Below are 19,263 nucleotides of genomic sequence, written 5' to 3'. Positions count from 1 at the left end.
TCGTCACCACGTCCTGGTTTTTGGCGGCCTGCAAAAGTTCCTGATCTTTTCCCATGGTTGCTGCGGCTCTTCGCTCCAACTTTACCCAATTCCCTTCGCTCTTGGACGCTCCAACGTTGGAGAAAGGTTTACGAAACGTTCCAGATGTGCGGGATCGTTCCCAGCTGTACCGTGGATAACGGTGCCCTTTTGAGTTCCACTCTCGCAGAAAAACGTCAACAAAAAACTTTTTTCCCGTCCACGTCCGGTCCCGAGGACACCGGAAGATGTGACCAAAAACCCAGATGAAGTTTCAATCCTCTGTTGTTCGACTGCGCTGACTCAAAGCATTAGGAACACTCCTGTTTTCCTAACAGAAAGGCAAGCGTACGAGGAACTGGTAAACGAAACACGGAGAAGCAAAACTTCACGTTGCCCCCCTCCCCCACTCGGAAGACACAAAAAGGCAGCAGCTGTCGCAAATGACGATCATACAGGCAGCGCTTACTTTGATTTCTGTCCCAGACGACTGTCCTCGAGTATCGATCGAGAGATAAATCCACACGGACGCCTTGGTTGGAGCTCCAGGTAGCCGCCAAGCCCCGCGCGGTGTCACATCGCGGAGTTAACACGCAGGCAAAATAAATTTTCTACGGCGAAGGGCAAAGGGAAAACACTTTCTACCGTCCGACTCTCCCGGGGACTGTGCTGATTTCCAAGACCCCATACACACTAAATAATGCACTGCCTAATTAGACACACACCATTACCGTCCAAAGTAGCACCTCTTATTACTGTGGCATTTATTGATCCTAACTAAAGTGAAACAGTATTATGAGTCACAAGTTAGCGTATGAAGCTTATGGAAGTCTTTACTTTTTATCAAATATTGAGTATAGTTTATGCTCAGGATAGGATCTGCTTGTGTATTGGGTCTTGGCAACCCACCAAAACTGCGCATGTGTACAAATTTCGCTCCAAATATTTTCACCAATAGGGAACTCTGTTACATAATGAGAAGTCATATTGGACCAATCACAGAGCGTGTAATGTTCTCCCTGCAGACGTCCCGGAGAGTGACATCAGAAGACGTCGGCTGCTGCAGAAATAATAGTAATTTTCCAAGTTTTCCGGCATAATTCGCTGTAAAAATAGCTTGTGCAAGCTTGCCAGGCGTTCTCACAAGAGGCAGAATGATCGTGCATGAACTGTCGTAGCCTGTGCATTTCCAAACAAGCTACGATCTGCCTGCGATGTCTTTGGCATGTCGTGTTTTATCGGCTAGTGGGAGGGCGAGCTTGCTGAAATTTTGTAAAATCAGCGGAATTTCTTCTATTTCTGCCTACAACAGACTTGACATCCCTTTTGCCAGTCATAATAAGTTCATACACAGGTAGGTTAAGTTGATGTATGCAGTGAAATGTTGCCAGTCTCTTGCACGATACATTTTAACATTTTTGTGAGAATATCTTACTTTGTCATTTTTTTGTTTGGGGTCAAAGGTTTCTTGGAGATGCTATTATAATTGAGGGGGTGATGTGTGTTTTTTTTTTGCACAAAAATTAAATTTTTTTTCAAAAGTATTTAAACGTGTTAACACACAAATAAAAGGTATTCTTTTGGTGCATTCATAGTTAGGATCCTACAAAATAATTGCGAGTGCACAGTGGACATTTCAGTTTGAATGAAAATGTGAATAGAGATAATTATGATGATGAATATACATGTAATGTTATTATGTATAAACGGGCAAAAATCAGGTATACTAGTATGAGGCTTTGAGGACTCTTAATTATGTTCCTTTCAGCTAGACAGTCAGCTTTTAAATAAGTCACAGGCGTATATAGAATCAAGGACGTTATATAGAGAATATATAACGTTAATGTCCTTGCTAGAATACAGGCATTCTCAGATTAACAGATGCAGGCCCATGTTTTATTCAGTGCCACCTTGTGCCAATCATTTATTTCCATTTATCACAAATATCATAGCAGATGCATGACTGTTCAAATTTGCCTTTTATTCTACTGGATCAGATAAGATGTTCTGATCCAGAAAAGCTTCTTCAAATCCACTTATTATAACAGTTAACAGTCGCTGTCCCCTGTGCATACTTACCTTGACTGACATAATTCCAACAGTGTCAACAATACAAGTGGTGTGGCAGGCAGATTTGCAGCAGATTGTACCATAACCACAAATACTTCCGTTAAAATTCCAGGGGGATTCCATGATTTCCCTTGAGAGCAGTATAAAAGTGTTCCATGCAAAGTGTTGAAATACGGTATGTGGATATAAATGGGTACGAATCTGTTTGAAAAGACTGCGATTTATATATAAAGAGCACCATGTTGAAATAGTAGAAATAATATATTATATGATATACACATGCCTAGAATGTGAGGTTTTTTTTTTCTTTTTTTAATGGTTTGGTATCATGAAAAGGAAACAGTAGTAAACATATTTGTGTTATTGACTTGAAATTTATTATCCTTGGTCTGACAGTCCAATTTCCTTATAAATGTGCTTTGGAAATAAAAGTATAACAGATTGGTCTCAATGGCACATTTAATAGCCATGGGTGTTGAAAATTGCTATGGAACTCTAGACATGTATTTGGTATTTAGACACCAAAATGTACTTTTAAGTAACAAGCGAATTGACATATTTTTCTCTATTTAGCCGTGTTAGAAATACCCATCTGCAGTCTGCATTTTGCAGAGACATTTTCAATATTGCAGAAGAAAAATTAAGCAACCTGCAATTGTGCAGACTGAAAAAATCAGGCGTTCAATGGTGTTTAAGAGCTTTTGTGTTTATTACTGACTCATAATAATATACAAGTAGTTTTGCATGTATTTTTCAAATTGCATGTAAAATGTTTACCAACATGCAATTTTGTATGTGCCATGGGTTTAGATCCGAACTTTTAAGGGTGTATTTGCAGAAAGTATGTCTGAATTGCAGAACAAAATTTTGACATTCTGTAATATCGCAGAACACTGAAAAAAAAAGTATTACGATATACAAGGTTAATACATGCCTATATCACTGATTCAGGCTGTTGTTCACCCCTGTCATAAAGTGATCATTTCCTCATTGCTCTTATAAATTGTATCAGGAATTTCTGTAATTGGATATGATTGTCAGAGGAAATTTTAGATGGAAAGTAAACAGGGTGACGTCATGTTGTCCCTGGTATCTAAACGGGTCTAAGGCCATTACACATTTTTATAGCGCTGTTTTGACATATATACGGTGTAAAATTAGTACAATCATTTTCTATATTTAAATCTGACGTGTTGCAATACCAGTCAGTAGTGCATATGCCTCTTGTATGGCCAGTTTTGGTAAGTCTATGAATATTGTTGTATCGTAGAATGTGATTTCAGTGTTAGAAATACCCATCTGCAGTCTGCATTTTGCAGAGACATTTTCAATATTGCAGAAGAAAAATTATGTAACCTGCAATTTTGCAGACTGAAAAGAATCAGGATAGGGGTTCAATGGTGTTTCAGAGCTTTTTTTGTTTTCTACTGACTCTATAATATACAAGTGCAAATGTTTTGCATGTATTTTTCAAATTGCATGTAAAATCACATCTTTGCCAATATGCAGTTTTGTATTTGCCATGGGTTTAAATCCATACTTTTAGTGTGTATTTGCAGAAAGTATTTCCGAATTGCAGAACAAAATTTTGACATTCTACAATATTGCAGAACACTGAAAAAAGTAATTCTACCACTGGACTATATAAGGTTACTGGTAATAAAGAAGAAAAAGCATGTAGCAGTGTGATGAGGTACATATGGAGAATGAATTATAATGTTTGGCATCACAGCAAATGCCTCCCTAGAGTGGAGTTTGTTTAACTGGAATGATGATGAATTTGCCATTAAGATTGTTTTCCAAGATTACAAATTCCAAACAGAATACAGTTACTCTGCTACATTGCACTTTCTAGACTAAAAAAATGTGAATTTCCTGTTCTTGAAGTCAAATGTAAACAATTGAAGTACAGTACATGTATGCATAGTTGAATGATGTACTGCTGATTATGTTTATAGAAGGAAAACGTTATTTTTGCTCAGTTTTCTCCTCTCCAAACACAAAAGGTCAATGACCTGAACCAGACTGTCTGTTACCATGGTAACTGGAGTTGGGTTACATCATGTTGCAATTTTATAGCAGGAGGGATTTAGACTCCTGTCACCATATATGTGAATGTGTTTGAGTAAGAATTAACAGAGTAGACCATATGTGAAGGTAAACAGTATGTATTTGCTTTGTAAATGTTACCTTTCTAGGTTTGTAAAATTAATACAAAAACTGGGTATGATATGATTCATAATTCAACCATACTGTTCTGTCTGAGTATATGATCTCCTTTTTAGATCATGAAATCAAAATTATTAAGTACCCATTATTGCACAACTTAAGTCAAGTAACAGTCATTGTAATGGTGACCATATATGACAGAAATGCATAAAAATCACAGTTGTTTTGTATTACAAATCATTTTAATTAAAAAATCATCACTTCAATTGAATTCAGTACTCAGCAATAAAAATAAATGGAGTGGACAAATAATTGATTGCCAATGTACATCAGCATAAAATATGTATGAATATGTTTTTCCTCAGGGAATTTATGTGGAAAATATAAATTTTTGAATACCTCATAAAACCACAATGTAATCAAAACAAAGCATTTGACCAAATCAGAGATCTAACAAAACATCCAACTAGTATATTTATGTTAAAGAGTGAAATTGATAATCTCAATTCTATTTCCATAACATGTATATATATATATATAAACACAATATAATTTGTATATTGTGATAAATTTGTTAGTATATATGGCAAACAATAATAAATTATACAATGCAAAATGAATTTGTTAGCTGGACTAAAAATTTCAAAGAGAGCCAAGTATTTCTTGAACTAATGAAAACTAAGAATTACACAATGGAATGAAAAATTGAGGTTATTACTATTAATATTAGTAGTTGATAACATTAGAGATTTATCAAGAGAAGGCCAGGTATTTTATAATAGGAGTCTAAAATTTTAGACCATGAATTTCAGATTCACCCATCCCTAGTAGGTTTCAAGACAAATGCAGTATTCTGTATGAAAATTGATAAACCTATATACATGTATATTGAATGACGACCCTTATTGCACATTTTTGCCACACTGGGCTAAGTACATGTACAGGTCACACATGTACAAAATAAAATTATCATTACATAAATTCAATTTCTCGCTTTTCAGTTATAGTAGAGATAAAGAAACAGAGACAGATGGAAGACTCCGCATATGGGGATTATATATTTGGCAAGGTACATGCATGCCATGTGCATGATCTATCACATATCAAAACACTACTCCTCAATGTGACATTACATCAGTATCAGTTTATACCATCATCTTTCCATTTGGTCTCCTATGTTTCACACAGTAACACCCAGACTTGTCTGGCAGCAGTGAGGACCATGGCTACAGGCGGGGCGTCCAGTTCTGGCTCCAGGAGGGGAGGGAAGCACAAGAACAGGCTGGCTGAGGAGAAGTCTCCTTACCTGCTACAGCACTGCCACAACCCTGTGGACTGGTAAGTAAAAAGAACAGTTACTCAAGCAACTGGATATGATTTGAGCGTGTTCAAGGGCAGGCTTGCCGCATCATCTTGGGAACCACCTACACAGGATATGACAACGCACTACAACACCTCGGATTGTCATCACTTGCCGAGAGAAGAGAACTGTTGTGTGTGAAGTTCGCTAGGACACTTGTGAGGTCAGAGTACAGAGACTGCTACCTCCACAGAGATCACAAATAACTGGCCGTAGTACTAGAAACAGCGAGATGCTAGACTGTCCGAGAGCAAGAACGAATAGATATATATAATAAGAACTCGCCTATACCGTTTATGGTCCAGCTCCTCAATAACTATGGACTGAACCCCTGACTGTTGTCTTTTAAAATGTAGTACACCGTTCTGTATCAAATGTTGTCCGGGAAATTTATAATGTATGAAACAAGTATTTTTATTGGTTTGTTAATCATACGCCTATATTGATTGAGAACCTGTAGTTTTAATATATTAATGTTCTGTAAATTGCTACTCTAGAACCAATAAATCCATCTTGAATCCTTGAATCTTGAAATTGAATTTGGGAAATGGTCAGACTTTCAGTAGCATTCCTTCCGTCAGTGACACTTGAGACTTGTCAGAAGGCCACACTGTGACAGTATATCTGTTAGTCCATCTAGTAAGTCTGCATTGTATAATATATTATCATATAAGCACGAACTATGATTCTGATGATGACAAGTTTCCGATGTCACTGACGAAAGGTAGTGGATGCTACCTGAAACGTCTGACCGTTCCCAAAATCATATCCAGTTGCTTGAGTAACTATTTTTTGGTGTATATTGTTACCTGGATGTCTAACCTTTACCAAGGCGGTGAGTATGTGCTAGGCAAGACCAGTGAAGTTTAGGCCATGTGGGTAGAGTGTTCGCCTTGCATTCAGTAGGTCATGGGCTCAATCCTCGTATGTGTCAGACCAAAGTACATACATGTTATAATAGTAACATCTACATTTGACTATCAACAGTCACTGATTACTGAAAAAAAACACTCTTTCAGGTACCCATGGGGAGAAGATGCCTTCAAGAAGGCAAAGAAAGAGAACAAGCCTATTTTCCTGTCAGGTGAGTTTGTCCAACGTAGTGAAAGCTAATACCCAATCCAATCTACCACCACTCTGCCTACAATACCTCAGTTAGTATCAATAGCTGCTCCATTTTTGTTCCAGATGAGTGGCAAAAAAGTTTCCTTCTCTGGGAGGATGAGAAAATTTAAGCTAGAGGATACTGTAATTCACATTATGTTCAGGGTAGCAAAAGTTCATGGTGTGTGAAAAATGGAGGTGTTCACGGAACTATGTTAACAGTGGCAGCAATTGCACAAAAAAGAATGTCTACGAATTATTCGTTAATGGTAAATATAAGTTTTCAGTAAAAGAGTGACTGAAAAAATGCAAACATAAAAGTCAGGAATTATAGATGAAGTAATATTTCATCTCCAGCATCTTAGTTGTGTTTCCTGGTATTCTATGTTGTTGCTCTAGTGGGTTACTCCACGTGCCACTGGTGCCATGTGATGGAGAGGGAGTCCTTTGAGAGTGAGGAGGTGGGGAAGATCATGAACGAACACTTCGTAAACGTCAAGGTGGACCGTGAAGAGAGACCTGATGTGGACAAGGTCTACATGTCCTTTATACAGGTATGAACAACACCATTTCTGTCATGATTTTGCATCATAATGTTAACCTTGGCTTCGCAGATTGAAGAAAATTTTTTTCTATGTTTCTTCTTCCTCTTCTTTGTCTTTTCTTCTTCCTCTTCTTCGTCCCCATTTTATTCTCCAAACAAATAAAGTCAATGACCAGGACCAGACGTCTGTCAGATCATCATGGTAACTGGTGCTGTAGCAGACACCCTGTGGTGTTGGGTTACATTATGTAGCAGGACAGAGCTGGAGGGGCTGCTTAACATATATCTTTTTGTGCTGGATCAAAAGTTTTAACTTTAAACATGTAACTACCAACACAGATGAACTTTCATGATAGTATATCTGAATGTGTTTGAGTAACAATAAGTAGAGAAGTAGTTTGTTAGACAATGAGAAAGTAAACATCAGTCATTTATTTTGCAAATGTTACCTTCTAGTGTTTAAAAAGTTTTGTCTTTAAATTTTGAAACAAAGTGCTTCAAAGAAATGCTAATGGAGTGAAAACCCTAGACATTTGTTTAAAGGTAAAACTTTTGTTCCAACACGAAGGTTCTTGCCGGTATAGTTGTCAACCAGTCACTCTGGTCTTCCTCAATAGACTGACCCAGTGAGACTTGTCACCTGGCTTCTCTGAAGTGTGACGTCAACACTAGTGGTTTAGGGGTAATCTAGGTATTTTATGTTAATGTTACTACCCCCCTCTAGGCCACCAGTGGAGGCGGTGGATGGCCCATGAGCGTATGGCTGACCCCTGACCTGAAGCCCATCGCGGGTGGAACGTACTTCCCGCCTAAGGACCACATGGGACGACCAGGATTCAGCACCATCCTCACCAGAATTTCTGAACAAGTATTTTTCTCTCCTAGATCTTTTTTCGTCAACGTTTAGTTTATACATTAACCTACCATTGATATTTCACAATTACTGTCAATGTTTAGTTTATATATCAACCTACTAGTATTAATATTTCATAATTTAGTTGTCAGGAAAGAGATCAAATATCATGTACTCAATAATGTATGATCATTCTACATGTTTGCTTGGCTCTGATTTTAGGTTTACAGTTTAGAATGTAACATGTAACACTGTTTCAAAATAATATTCCATTGGGCAAGTTGGAGACAATTGTCAAAGAAAGAAAGTATATTGTATAGGCCATGATACGTCGATGAAGGTTAGACATCCAGGTACAATCACATGTAATAAGATACGCCAAAAAGCATTTACTCCAGCAAGGAGCCATTGCATTTCTCCTCTGGTCTCTCAGTCACTGACGAAAGCTAGTGGATACTAGCTGAAACATCTGACTGTTTCCAAAATCATGTCCAGTTGCTTGAGTAAGTGCTTTTTGGCGTGTATAGGCCATGATTGTAGAATTTCGGGGGTGTGGAAATGTTTTATTTCATGGCCAAAATTCACACTTTGTAGCCGGAAGTTACACCATTTCCTCTCCATGATTTCAGTGGAAGAACAACAAGGACAAGTTGATCCAGCAGGGGAACATGGTGATTGATGCACTGAAGGAGCTGTCTGCCTCTGCCGTGGACAGCTCAGCCACTCTACCTGGCCAGGAGAGTGTCAGGAAATGTCTGGACCAACTGGAGAACTCGTACGATGAGGAGTTTGGAGGATTTGGGCATGCACCAAAGTTCCCTCAGCCTGGTAGGTGCCTGAATGGTCTTGTATCATGATTGAGTATTTTAGAAAATATCACTTTTTAGGAAAAAACATTGGGTTTGTCCTGTGGGTACAGTCAAACCTGCCAAGGTGACCACCTCTTCAAGCTGGCCACCTGTCCATGGTGACCGCTTTTTCTCGGTCCCAAAAAATTTCCCCATTGACACATGCATTAAGTAACCTGTCCAAGGTGACCACCTGGCCAACGCGACCGCCCTGAGTTGGGTCTGCTCAAGGCCTGATACCTGCCCATGGTGACCACATCATTTTTACCTCCATGAAATGTGTCATGGAGGTTATATTTTCAGTTGCGTTTATCTGTCCGTCCGTCCGTCTGTCCGTCTGTTGGTCAACAAGATAACTCAAGAACGCCTGAATGGATTGGTTTCATACTCGGTGTGTTGGTAGGGTGTGACGAAAACTGGAAATGATTAGATTTTGGGCCCCCTAGTGGCTTCCCTTGGTACTGCAGCGCAACTTCCGGTTTTGATATCTCGCGATTTGGACATGCTAGGGTCATGATATTTGGATGGAAGGTAGCTCTTGTCCTCGGGAAGAAGTCACGTGAGTTTGGTCCCCCTAGCGGCTTGTTCTGGAACTGCAGGGTGGTTTCTTTGAAAATCTTCGAGAGAGGATAACTGAACAACCGTTTGATGGATCATCATGATTTTTGGTATGTAGGTAGCTTAAGTGATGCTTGACATAATCAAAATATAATTATGCAAATCAGGGTCTAATTTGCATAATTAATGAGGAAATTCTATAAATCAGCTGTATTTCATATTAGGGCTATAAAACTCTATATACATAATTCTTATATTACATATGTTAGTGAGAACGACAAGATCATTGGCAGATATCGATTATGTAAAGGAAGACCTAATTTGCATAATAAATGGCAAATTGGTACAATTTTATGGTGGTAACTGCTGGGAATTTAATACTTGCCATAATTGGAAGTTCAGTGAAGGTGAACATCACTAAACATAATTTATTTCAATCAGGACCTCATTTGCATAATTTATGAGGAAATGCTAGAATAGCCTTATTTCTTAAGATAACCCTGTCATTTGGTGGAGAGTATGATCAATTGATACAATATATGCAAATGGCCTCATATAATTTGAATATATGCGGTGAAAAATGTAAGCCAATTACAGGTGGTCATCACCATGCGTAAGATTTATGAAAGCAATACACATGTCATGGAGGTATGAGACCATCGAACTCTAGTTGATCATGTTGATTATTGATGATAACTAATGAGAAATCATGGAGAAACCAGCCAGTTTGCCTCGACTGCTGGATGATGTCTTTGTTTTGGATGCTTACAGCATTTTTGACATTAAAACATCTCAACTTGAAAACCTTACTTAATAGTCATGTTGTGAGGCGACCCTTTTCAAGAAGACCACCTGTCCAAGGTGGCCACTTTTCTTTGGTCCCCTGGGTGGCTGGCTTGGTCATGTTTGACTGTATCTCAAGGCTAGTTGTTACAGTCACATACAAGCACACAATTTATATTTTGTAAGGTAACTTTGATACTGCAATGTTAGTTAAAATCTACAAGACATTTTATCTATCTAGAGTTTCCTGTATTTTAACTACATCTTCTCTCATATGTTTTGCAGTGAATTTTAACTTCCTGTTCAGAGTATGGTCCAGTATGAAAGGTGCCCCAGAGGCTCAGAGGGCCCTGGACATGGCAGTGGAAACTCTCAGGTTCATGGCTAAGGGAGGCATGTATGACCACATTGGACAGGTGGGTATGCTTCGGCCCTTCTTATACAGACTTACAGACCATTCATTTAAAGATTCATTCTAATTTCTACAGATAAGGCCTAGGAAAAAAATGTTGTTTCCCATTTCCCGACTGACCCTAGAAAAAACCGACTGACCCTAGACTGACCCTGCCGACCTAAGCCCTTTTTTGTGAGTTTGGACCCCTGTCTTCATCAACTAGTGGGGTTGTGTGGCGTATACGGTAGCAGGTTCAGCTCAGAACCAAGAGATTCCTGGTTTGAATCCTACCCATGTCACCGATCTTGTGTCCCTGGGAAAGGCACAAATTTCCTCACTTCACTCAGGTGGAAATGAGTACCTAGCTTCGGTTAGGGACGTCCCTCGGATAGGACGTTCAATGTAGGTCCCGTGTTTGGCTGAGCCACACGTTAAAGAACCCACCGTAGGGTTCCTTCCCGGTGTGAGTGGTTCAAACCTTACAGTCCAGTCTTACGCAGCTTGTACTTACATGTACAAAATTGGTGTGGTACGCCTGTTTACCAGTTATGCGAAACAAACAAACAAACTTGTTTATCCCACCAGGGTTTCCATCGTTACTCCACTGACCGCACCTGGCACGTCCCACACTTTGAGAAGATGCTGTACGACCAGGGCCAGCTGGCTGTGGCGTACTGCGATGCCTACCAGATCACCAAGGACCCCTTCTTTGCTGACATCGCTCGAGACATCCTTCTGTACGTGTCCAGGGACCTCAGCGATAGGGTGTGGTGATAATCTTCTTAAAACATTTCTGTATTATTATTATTATTATGTTAAGGAAAGGAAAACATATTGTTTTTGCTCAGTTTCTTCCTCTTCTTCTTCTCCAAACAAATAATTAATAAGATCAATGACCTGAACCAGACGTCTGTCACCATGGTAACTAGTGTTGGGTTACATCATGTTGCAATTTTATGGCAGGAGAGATTTAGACTCCTGTCTGACCATATATATGAATGTGTTTGAGTAAGAATATTTAACAGAACAGACCATATGCGAATGTTACCTTAAAGTTTCTAGTTTTGTACTATGTAAAGAAACCTACAGTGGGGGTCACTGGAAGACAGACGTAGAATGTCCAGACTGTGCATGATGTACAAAATGACTAATAAACTGGTGGATGTACCAACCACTAAGTATCTGATACCAGCCCAGAAAAGAACTAGAAACAGTCATGCCTTCTATTCAGAGTTATCAACCAAGAATTGAGGTATTCAAAAACTCGTATTTCCCCAGAACTATCTTAGACTGGAACTCGTTGCCAACAAGCACAGTTGGGGCATCATCACTAGAAAGCTTTAAACAACTCCTGCAAGTAAATGTGCAAAGATTGAGTGTAACAAGTCGTTCGGTGTGATATAGCTAGCTGCCGCCGCGCCGCGTGCCTGTGAAGCTGGTGTGTTATGCCGAAGGGCGGTTATACCAGCTATACCGATACAGAAGCTGGTGTGTTATGCCGAAGGGCGGTTATACCGGCTATACAGATACAGATTTGTTCAATAGTCATTGCCATACATTGAGTAAATCTTACACTCTTGTTGATCTGTATGTTCCCACACAGCAAGGAGGTTTCTACAGTGCAGAGGATGCTGACTCCCTGCCTAGTCCTGGCAGCAAGACCAAGAAGGAGGGAGCCTTCTGTGTGTGGGAGGCTGATGAGATTCGGAACCTCCTGGGCGAGAAACTGCCGCACTACGATGACATGACCTTCGCTGATCTCTTTGCCAAGCATTACAACATCAACAGGAGTGGCAATGTGGCTTTTGACCAGGTGAGGGGAGGGGTCATATACATGTATGACTATTGTAATGTTACTGTTAACAGCATGTTATTAGCAGAATGTGCTGCACCTGCGCAAAACCCATATTATGCATAGCACTTCAGCAGAATGTCTCATATAAGGTCGTATTTGCACATATAGGGTTAACATCCCGTCTGTAGTTTCCAAATGTTACGTCAGAAAAGATGTCGTCTGCAACAGGCAAGATTCTGATGTAACAATGACCAAAAATGGAATGAAAACTGTGAACCTGTAAATGAACCTGTAAATACTCTACACAGCATCTGTCTTCTCTGCCATGACCAGTGTGGGGGATTAGCTCTTCAGTGAGCTAAAACTGGATTAAGATCACTTTTCCTTTTTATACTCAGTGTTAGAAATACCCATCTGTAGACATTTTCAATATTGCAGAAGAAATATTAAGCAACCTGCAATTTTGCAGACTGAATCTGGGTAAGAGTACAATGTTGTCGCATAATATTGTTAAGAACTTTTGTGTTTACAAAGAACTCTATGATATACTAATAATTTTGTATATGCCATGATGGGTTTAGGTCCGGACTTATAGGTGTGTATTTGCAGAAAGTATTTGAATTGCAGAACAAAATTGTGACATTCTGCAGTATTGTAGAACTGCAAAAATTTGTTTCTACCACTGATATTCCAGGACCCACATGGAGAGCTTGCTGGTAAGAATGTCCTGATAGTGCGAGGTTCCATGGAGAACACGGCTAAGGCGTTCGGCCTGGAGGTGTCTCAGGTGGAGGAGGTGCTGGGCAAGTGTCGGGACATCCTGTTTAAGGTGCGGAGGAAGAGACCACCTCCTCACAGGGACGACAAGATGATCACTGCCTGGAATGGTGGGTAAAAACTAGTGCAGTGTACCTATTCGCTGGAACTAGATTCAGACTTGTAAAAATGTTAAAGTTCAAGTCCAAAAAAAAACTAAATGTCTGGAACTAGTTCCAGATTACACAAAAAGAATCATGTCACATTCCCCCTTTTGTTCTAAACCACCTGAAATTTTCAATAGTCCAATATTTGCGCTGCAAAATGAAGAAAACATCGCCATTGGGCATCGTCAAATGTTGGTCCCCATAAATTATGTGGCCACAGTTTTGCCCAGACGTGCCTCGCAAACAATGTATCTTGCTTCTAAACCCTGGTACGTGTAGTGCAGTGCTCGCTACAAAATTTTGCGGTAAAGATACCCCATTCTCCATTAGGAAATGTTCACTGAAAAGTCCTGTATTTTGTATATGCCCTGGGTAAGTCCGGACCTGAACCTAAACCTCTGGACTAGTTTTTGAGTAGAAGTCAATCATGACATCATATAAAAAAACTGTGCTTGTTGCCTAATACTCAATAAATATATGTGAATAGAAACAAGACTGGCAATGAAAACATACATTGTCATGGCGACGGCGGGTGGTTGCTGTTCGAGTTATTGTTTACATGGCACTGCCATCATTTCATGATTTTGAGGAAGACTTGGTACCTGTTAAGTCTAGACACATACAGTGTACTCCTCCCCTGAGTGTATAATGAACAAGCACCAGGGTCACAGAAAGTAGGGCCATCCCAGGCAGAAAGGATTTCCCAATGGTTCCAGGAATGTGGCCATAGAGGTGGGTCAGAGAAATGCCTGTGGACATTCCGCATGCCTGTGGACAAAATGCCTGTACCATTCCTAGAACTCTTGCAAACTGCACACAATACTGTACCATTAGGCTCCTCCCTGAGACGTCGCCAAAAATACAAAATGTATATCTTTTCCCTGTTCCTGCAGGTCTGATGATCTCAGGGTTTGCCCGTGCTGCTCAGGTGTTGGGAGAGGCCCAGTACCTGGACAGGGCCATCAAGGCAGCCAAGTTTGTCAGGAAGAAGATGTACGACGACAGCACGGGAAAACTGCTGCGGAGCTGCTACCACGACCCTGAGATGGACCGCGTCACGCAAATGTGAGTGCCGGCCAATAAGGGAGCCTGTGGTATAGTCCAAAAAGTGTTATTGGGATTTTGACAAATATTTTAGAGGCATCCAATGCAATTTCAGGGTGGCAAAACTCTCGGATTCGCCTTCTTCATTTTTTTATGATTTAATTTGCAAAAAAAAAACATTTCAGGCTCTGAATCAATTCCAAATGCTCATATTTTGGCCACAACAGTGGAAGGAAGTCTCTTCTCCTCAGAGTTATTACATTTTTTCCATCTAAATGTATCAATATAGTGGTTTGATTAAAAGTTTGATATTCATTGTTTGAATCACAACCCAGCCTTTTGTGTTGACTTCATGGCTCCTATTGTAGCATTTGGGGCTATTATAGGATGTCTTGGCCTGTTTTCATTTTTCAATTTTTTTTTTTCCCTGTTGCTTTATATTTGTTTCTGAAAAAATCTAAGAACCAACAAATCTACTTTGTGTAGCCTTAGCTTATGTATTAGTTGCATGGGCAACCGTTCATAGTTTCATCAGGTTGGTAAGTTACTGAGTAAAGACACTCTTTTTACACAACCAAGAGTCTTCTATTCAGCCAATGTTTCTGTGACCGTCTGTCACCTTCCTCAGGGCAATTCTGACTGGTTCACTTTGCACTGCAGTACAGGTGTCTCTGCTATAGATGCATTAGGCAAGTTTGACTGTATTCACTTTTTGTTCTCCAACAGAGCCAACCCAATTGATGGGTTTGCGGATGACTATGCGTTCCTGATCCGTGGCCTGCTGGACCTGTACGAGGCGTCCTATAACGAGGAGTGGGTAGAGTGGGCGGCACAGCTGCAGAGGAAACAGGATGAGCTGTTCTGGGACAGCGAGGGGCTGGCCTACTACACCGTGTCAGGGGATGACCCTTCTGTTCTCATCAGGATGAAGGAAGGTCAGGGACAGGAAATGGGGGGGGACTGAAGGGAGTTTTCACCAGTATGGCATTTATTCATTTATTTCATCATAAGACGGCTGGGTAGCCCCATTCAGCTTACATTAGCTGTTTTCCAAGGGGGCCCAGCAAAATTACACAAGACATTGTTACATACAGTAAGACAAGAGTGGACAACATACAGTAAACATAAAAGTCTGATGCGTCAAAACAGAGTCATAGTCCTATACTCAAAGTCCTAGCCGTTCAATGGTCAAAAACATGAAAATCAAGGAATGGAGGTAAGAGGTCAGGTTTCATGTGACATATGTTTCAAGGCTGCTTTAAACTGAGATAGTGTAGGTACATGTCTTAGGCCTGCTGGAAGTGTATTTGAAAACATTATTTGTTGAATTATATGAAATGTATACTTCTACCATTCATTTATATATTGGTTTGGCTGTTCAACACACACAGCCGTGGCAGCCCATTTAGACTGGTAGTTAGCCCTAATTTTGGAGGTTCCTACCTGAGTTCCAATATCTGTCCTCGGTGCTGAACCAACATCATTTGGGAAACTCAAAGGGCTTGCCCTGCTGACAAGACAAGACATATAATATTAGCAATAACATATAATATGAGCAGCTAAATTCTATGTAGAATTAGAAACATTGTACAAAGCAAACAGCCTGTAATTATTATAAGTATAAAAATATGTTCCATTGTACTTACCTTATCTTAGACCCTAGGTCATCCATCGTGCCATTTCTATCTTTTCATCATGTTTCCATTGTACTTAATGTTGTGAAAAGTGCAATATAAATGTGTCTAAAGAATACTATTTCTTGAGGGCTTACTTGGTCAATATTTTGCTTCCAATTACCAGACCAAGACGGTGCAGAGCCAAGCGCTAATTCTGTGTCGGCCGGAAACCTGTTGAGACTGGCCAGTTTCCATGACGATGAAGGTTGGAGGAACAAGTCCGTACAGCTGATGACGGCGTTTGGAGCCCGGCTGGCAGCCATCCCCCTGGCCCTGCCAGAAATGGTGTCAGCTCTCATCTTCCACCTGCAGACACCCAAACAGGTCAGGCATCCAATTTATTTTAGATTTGGGATAGGCCTGTGTTTAAACTGGAACAACATTCGGGAAGTACAAAAATTCGGGGATTCCAAAAAACCGAAACACAAAAACCGAATCATCGGACCTGATATACATTTCTGTGTATTGTACACACATCCTTAGATAATGTTGCCATGGTAGATAACGTTAAAGAAAATGACCCTGAATCAAACTAGATTGGCCTAAACCCATGATTGTCTCTTTCTGTAACTGTGCTCAGCTTCAATATAACGTTACATTGTACAACTTGAATATAATATATAACACACTAGTGAGTGACCTGTACTTGTGTTTCGTGCTCCAAAATATGATATAATACAAACTTTACAATAATCAGGTACAGGTTTAGGTCCAGACCTGGACTTGATCCTCTGAACCTGATCCGGACCTGGACCTGAATTTTCTACACAGGTACCCACCCCTAGCCTGTGTACCTAAACGTAAGGAACAGGTACAGGTATCAGTACAGAGGTTTAGGTACAGGTCCGGACTTGTACCTGTACCTGAACAGTGCGACATATTAACTTAATGTTCTTCTGAATTGTGGTACTGTACTGGTATGCAGTACTGGTACTTAGTCCTAATGTGGGAGGTTCCTGCCTGAGATCCAACATCTGTCCTTGGTGCTGAACCACCATCATTCGGAAATTCAATTTTTCATTTGAAACCAGAAACTTTTCAGTAAAGGTAGTTTAGTTAAAGAAATGAAGACTACTTTAGATTTACAATATAAGCCTGATATTCAACAATCAATCAATCAATCAATTAATCAATCAATCAATCAATCAATCAATCACACGATGCCAAATATTTCATGAATAAAAATGTTAAGGCACCTTATCCAAACACTACTAAGAAAACCAAGAGAAATTCCTTATCAGTTTTTTTTCCTTTTGCAGATCATCATTGCAGGAAACCCCAGAGATCGTGACACCAAGGCCTTGTTACAGTGTGTTCACAACAGCTTCAACCCCAACAAGATTCTCATAGTCGCTGATGGCAAGGAGCACGGCTACTTGTACGAGAAACTCAAAGTTTTGAGCACGCTAAAAAAAGTTGACGGCAAAGCTACGGCATACGTTTGTGAGAACTATGCCTGTTCTCTTCCTGTTAATACTGTGTTGGAACTGGATGAATTGTTGTCAAAGTGATGCTTGTTAGATTTGTAGGAAACCTGTAAGGCCATGTTGATTTGATTATATGGATGACATCTGTGCACGTATTAATTTTTGGCTGTTTCCAAAACAAAATTTCTTTTTTTTTTTCAATCATACCGTAAATTGTACAATACAGTTGCAAAACAAGAAAATATATCCCGTAAGTTGCCCCCCCCCAAAATATCGGAAAACGATACCAATGTCATAGAATGCCAAAATCAAACAAAAATGTAAAGAAATGAATTTGAAGAGTAGATTATTCATCATACCATACTCTGTTTCATTTGCTCAACCCTCATGACCACGTAGATTTCATGTTGAAAGCAACTTTTTTTTTGGCCAAACTTTCTTTTTATTTGCACTCTCGCATTAGTTTTGGGGTTCCCAGAGGATGTCATCCATAAAATCAAATTAACTTGGCCTAAATTGCTTTTGGGCATCCTTTTTGAATTTGAAGGACGCACAATGTATAGAGCAAGGCAAAGACATGCTGAAGGAACCGCAATGCTTGTTGCTTGCTGGCTGGCTACTTGTAATGCAAATGAATACAAACAGAAACTGTACTCTGAAGCTTTGAGACAAGGTAGTGGAACAAAAAAGTAAATTAGAAGAAAAAGAAAGGTTGGGTAGGAAGATTATTGCTTAATGTTATACAATTCTAAGATCTTTAACTGGTGTAGAATTTGTTCAAAATTAGGTCATTGTTATATTCGGAGTTATTTCTCCATGTTTTGTTGGATTGTTGTCTTCTATGCAAGTAGAATTTTTTGTATGTTCATTTTGAAATGGAATGTGAAAATGTGAATAATGAATGATGAGTAAATGGCATGAATATAACAATGTAAATTATTTTCCCGGAAGTTCTATTTTATGAACTACCTGTCCAGATAGTTCAAGTAATATTTATTTCTACTATGGTTTCCCTTTTATATTGGGAAGGAATGCACTGAACCATTCTCTGTAATGATTGTGAATGGACCTTTTTTCCTGTTTGGTTTTGTGATCTTTATTTCTTGCTTTATCTTCTGTGAAGGTGTCTTTATTTCTTGAGATGGTGGCAGCTCTCTAGTGCTAAGCAAATGACTGAAAACTGAAACAGAAATGCCAGGGAGATGTTAAACAGGATCATAATCCAATATTTATATGTCATATTCCCAATGTAAACACTCTGTTTTAGACTATCATGAAAGTTCATCTGTGTTGGTAGTTACATGTAGAGTTAAAACTTTTGATCCAACACAAAGAAGTTCTCTCACCTAGAGCTTTTGACCAGTTACTCTGGTCTTCCTCAGTAGACTGACCCAGTGAAGCTTGTCACAAAGCTTGTCACGTGCCATCACTGGGTCAAAGGTATCTGGTAGACGATGTTGGCCAGATACCTTTGACCCAGTGTTGATGTCACACTTCAAAGAAGCCATGTGACAAGCCTCACTGGGTCAGTCTACTGACAGAGGAAGACCAGAGTGACTGGTCGAAAGCTCTAGGTGAGAGAACTTCTTTGTGTTGGATCAAAAGTTTTAGCATTAAACAATCTGTTTTAGAAGTTGGAATGCTGAAAAAAATTGATTTGTGTTTATGCTTCCACTTCGTACTTTCTTTGAACTAGT

The 19,263-nt window shown here is 39.7% G+C and overlaps 1 protein-coding gene across 2 annotated transcripts; it reads left to right on the top strand.

The window, feature by feature from the left end:
• The first annotated feature begins 1,030 nt into the window (after window positions 1-1,030).
• Window positions 1,031-17,738, top strand: LOC109472744 (spermatogenesis-associated protein 20-like). Of its 2 annotated transcripts, none has more exons than XM_019772592.1 (14): window positions 1,031-1,092; window positions 5,446-5,595; window positions 6,637-6,701; window positions 7,121-7,275; window positions 7,990-8,133; window positions 8,748-8,946; window positions 10,593-10,723; window positions 11,287-11,466; window positions 12,305-12,514; window positions 13,191-13,383; window positions 14,313-14,484; window positions 15,190-15,398; window positions 16,264-16,463; window positions 17,399-17,738. In XM_019772592.1, the coding sequence occupies exons 2-14, from the start codon at window positions 5,480-5,482 to the stop codon at window positions 17,648-17,650; spliced, it is 2,226 nt and encodes a 741-aa protein (XP_019628151.1). In that variant the 5' UTR covers window positions 1,031-1,092; window positions 5,446-5,479; the 3' UTR covers window positions 17,651-17,738. The 2 variants fall into 2 exon arrangements, with proteins under 2 accessions (XP_019628151.1, XP_019628152.1); XM_019772593.1 differs by lacking the exon at window positions 1,031-1,092 and adding an exon at window positions 3,286-3,329.
• Window positions 17,739-19,263: the final 1,525 nt, after the last annotated feature.

This window comes from Branchiostoma belcheri, unplaced genomic scaffold (genome assembly GCF_001625305.1).
Source record: "Branchiostoma belcheri isolate BF01 breed outbred unplaced genomic scaffold, Haploidv18h27 scaffold28, whole genome shotgun sequence".
NCBI classification, from domain to species: Eukaryota; Metazoa; Chordata; class Leptocardii; order Amphioxiformes; family Branchiostomatidae; genus Branchiostoma; species Branchiostoma belcheri.
Note: the sequence above shows the minus strand (reverse complement) of the source record. Positions and strands in the feature narration are given on the sequence as shown.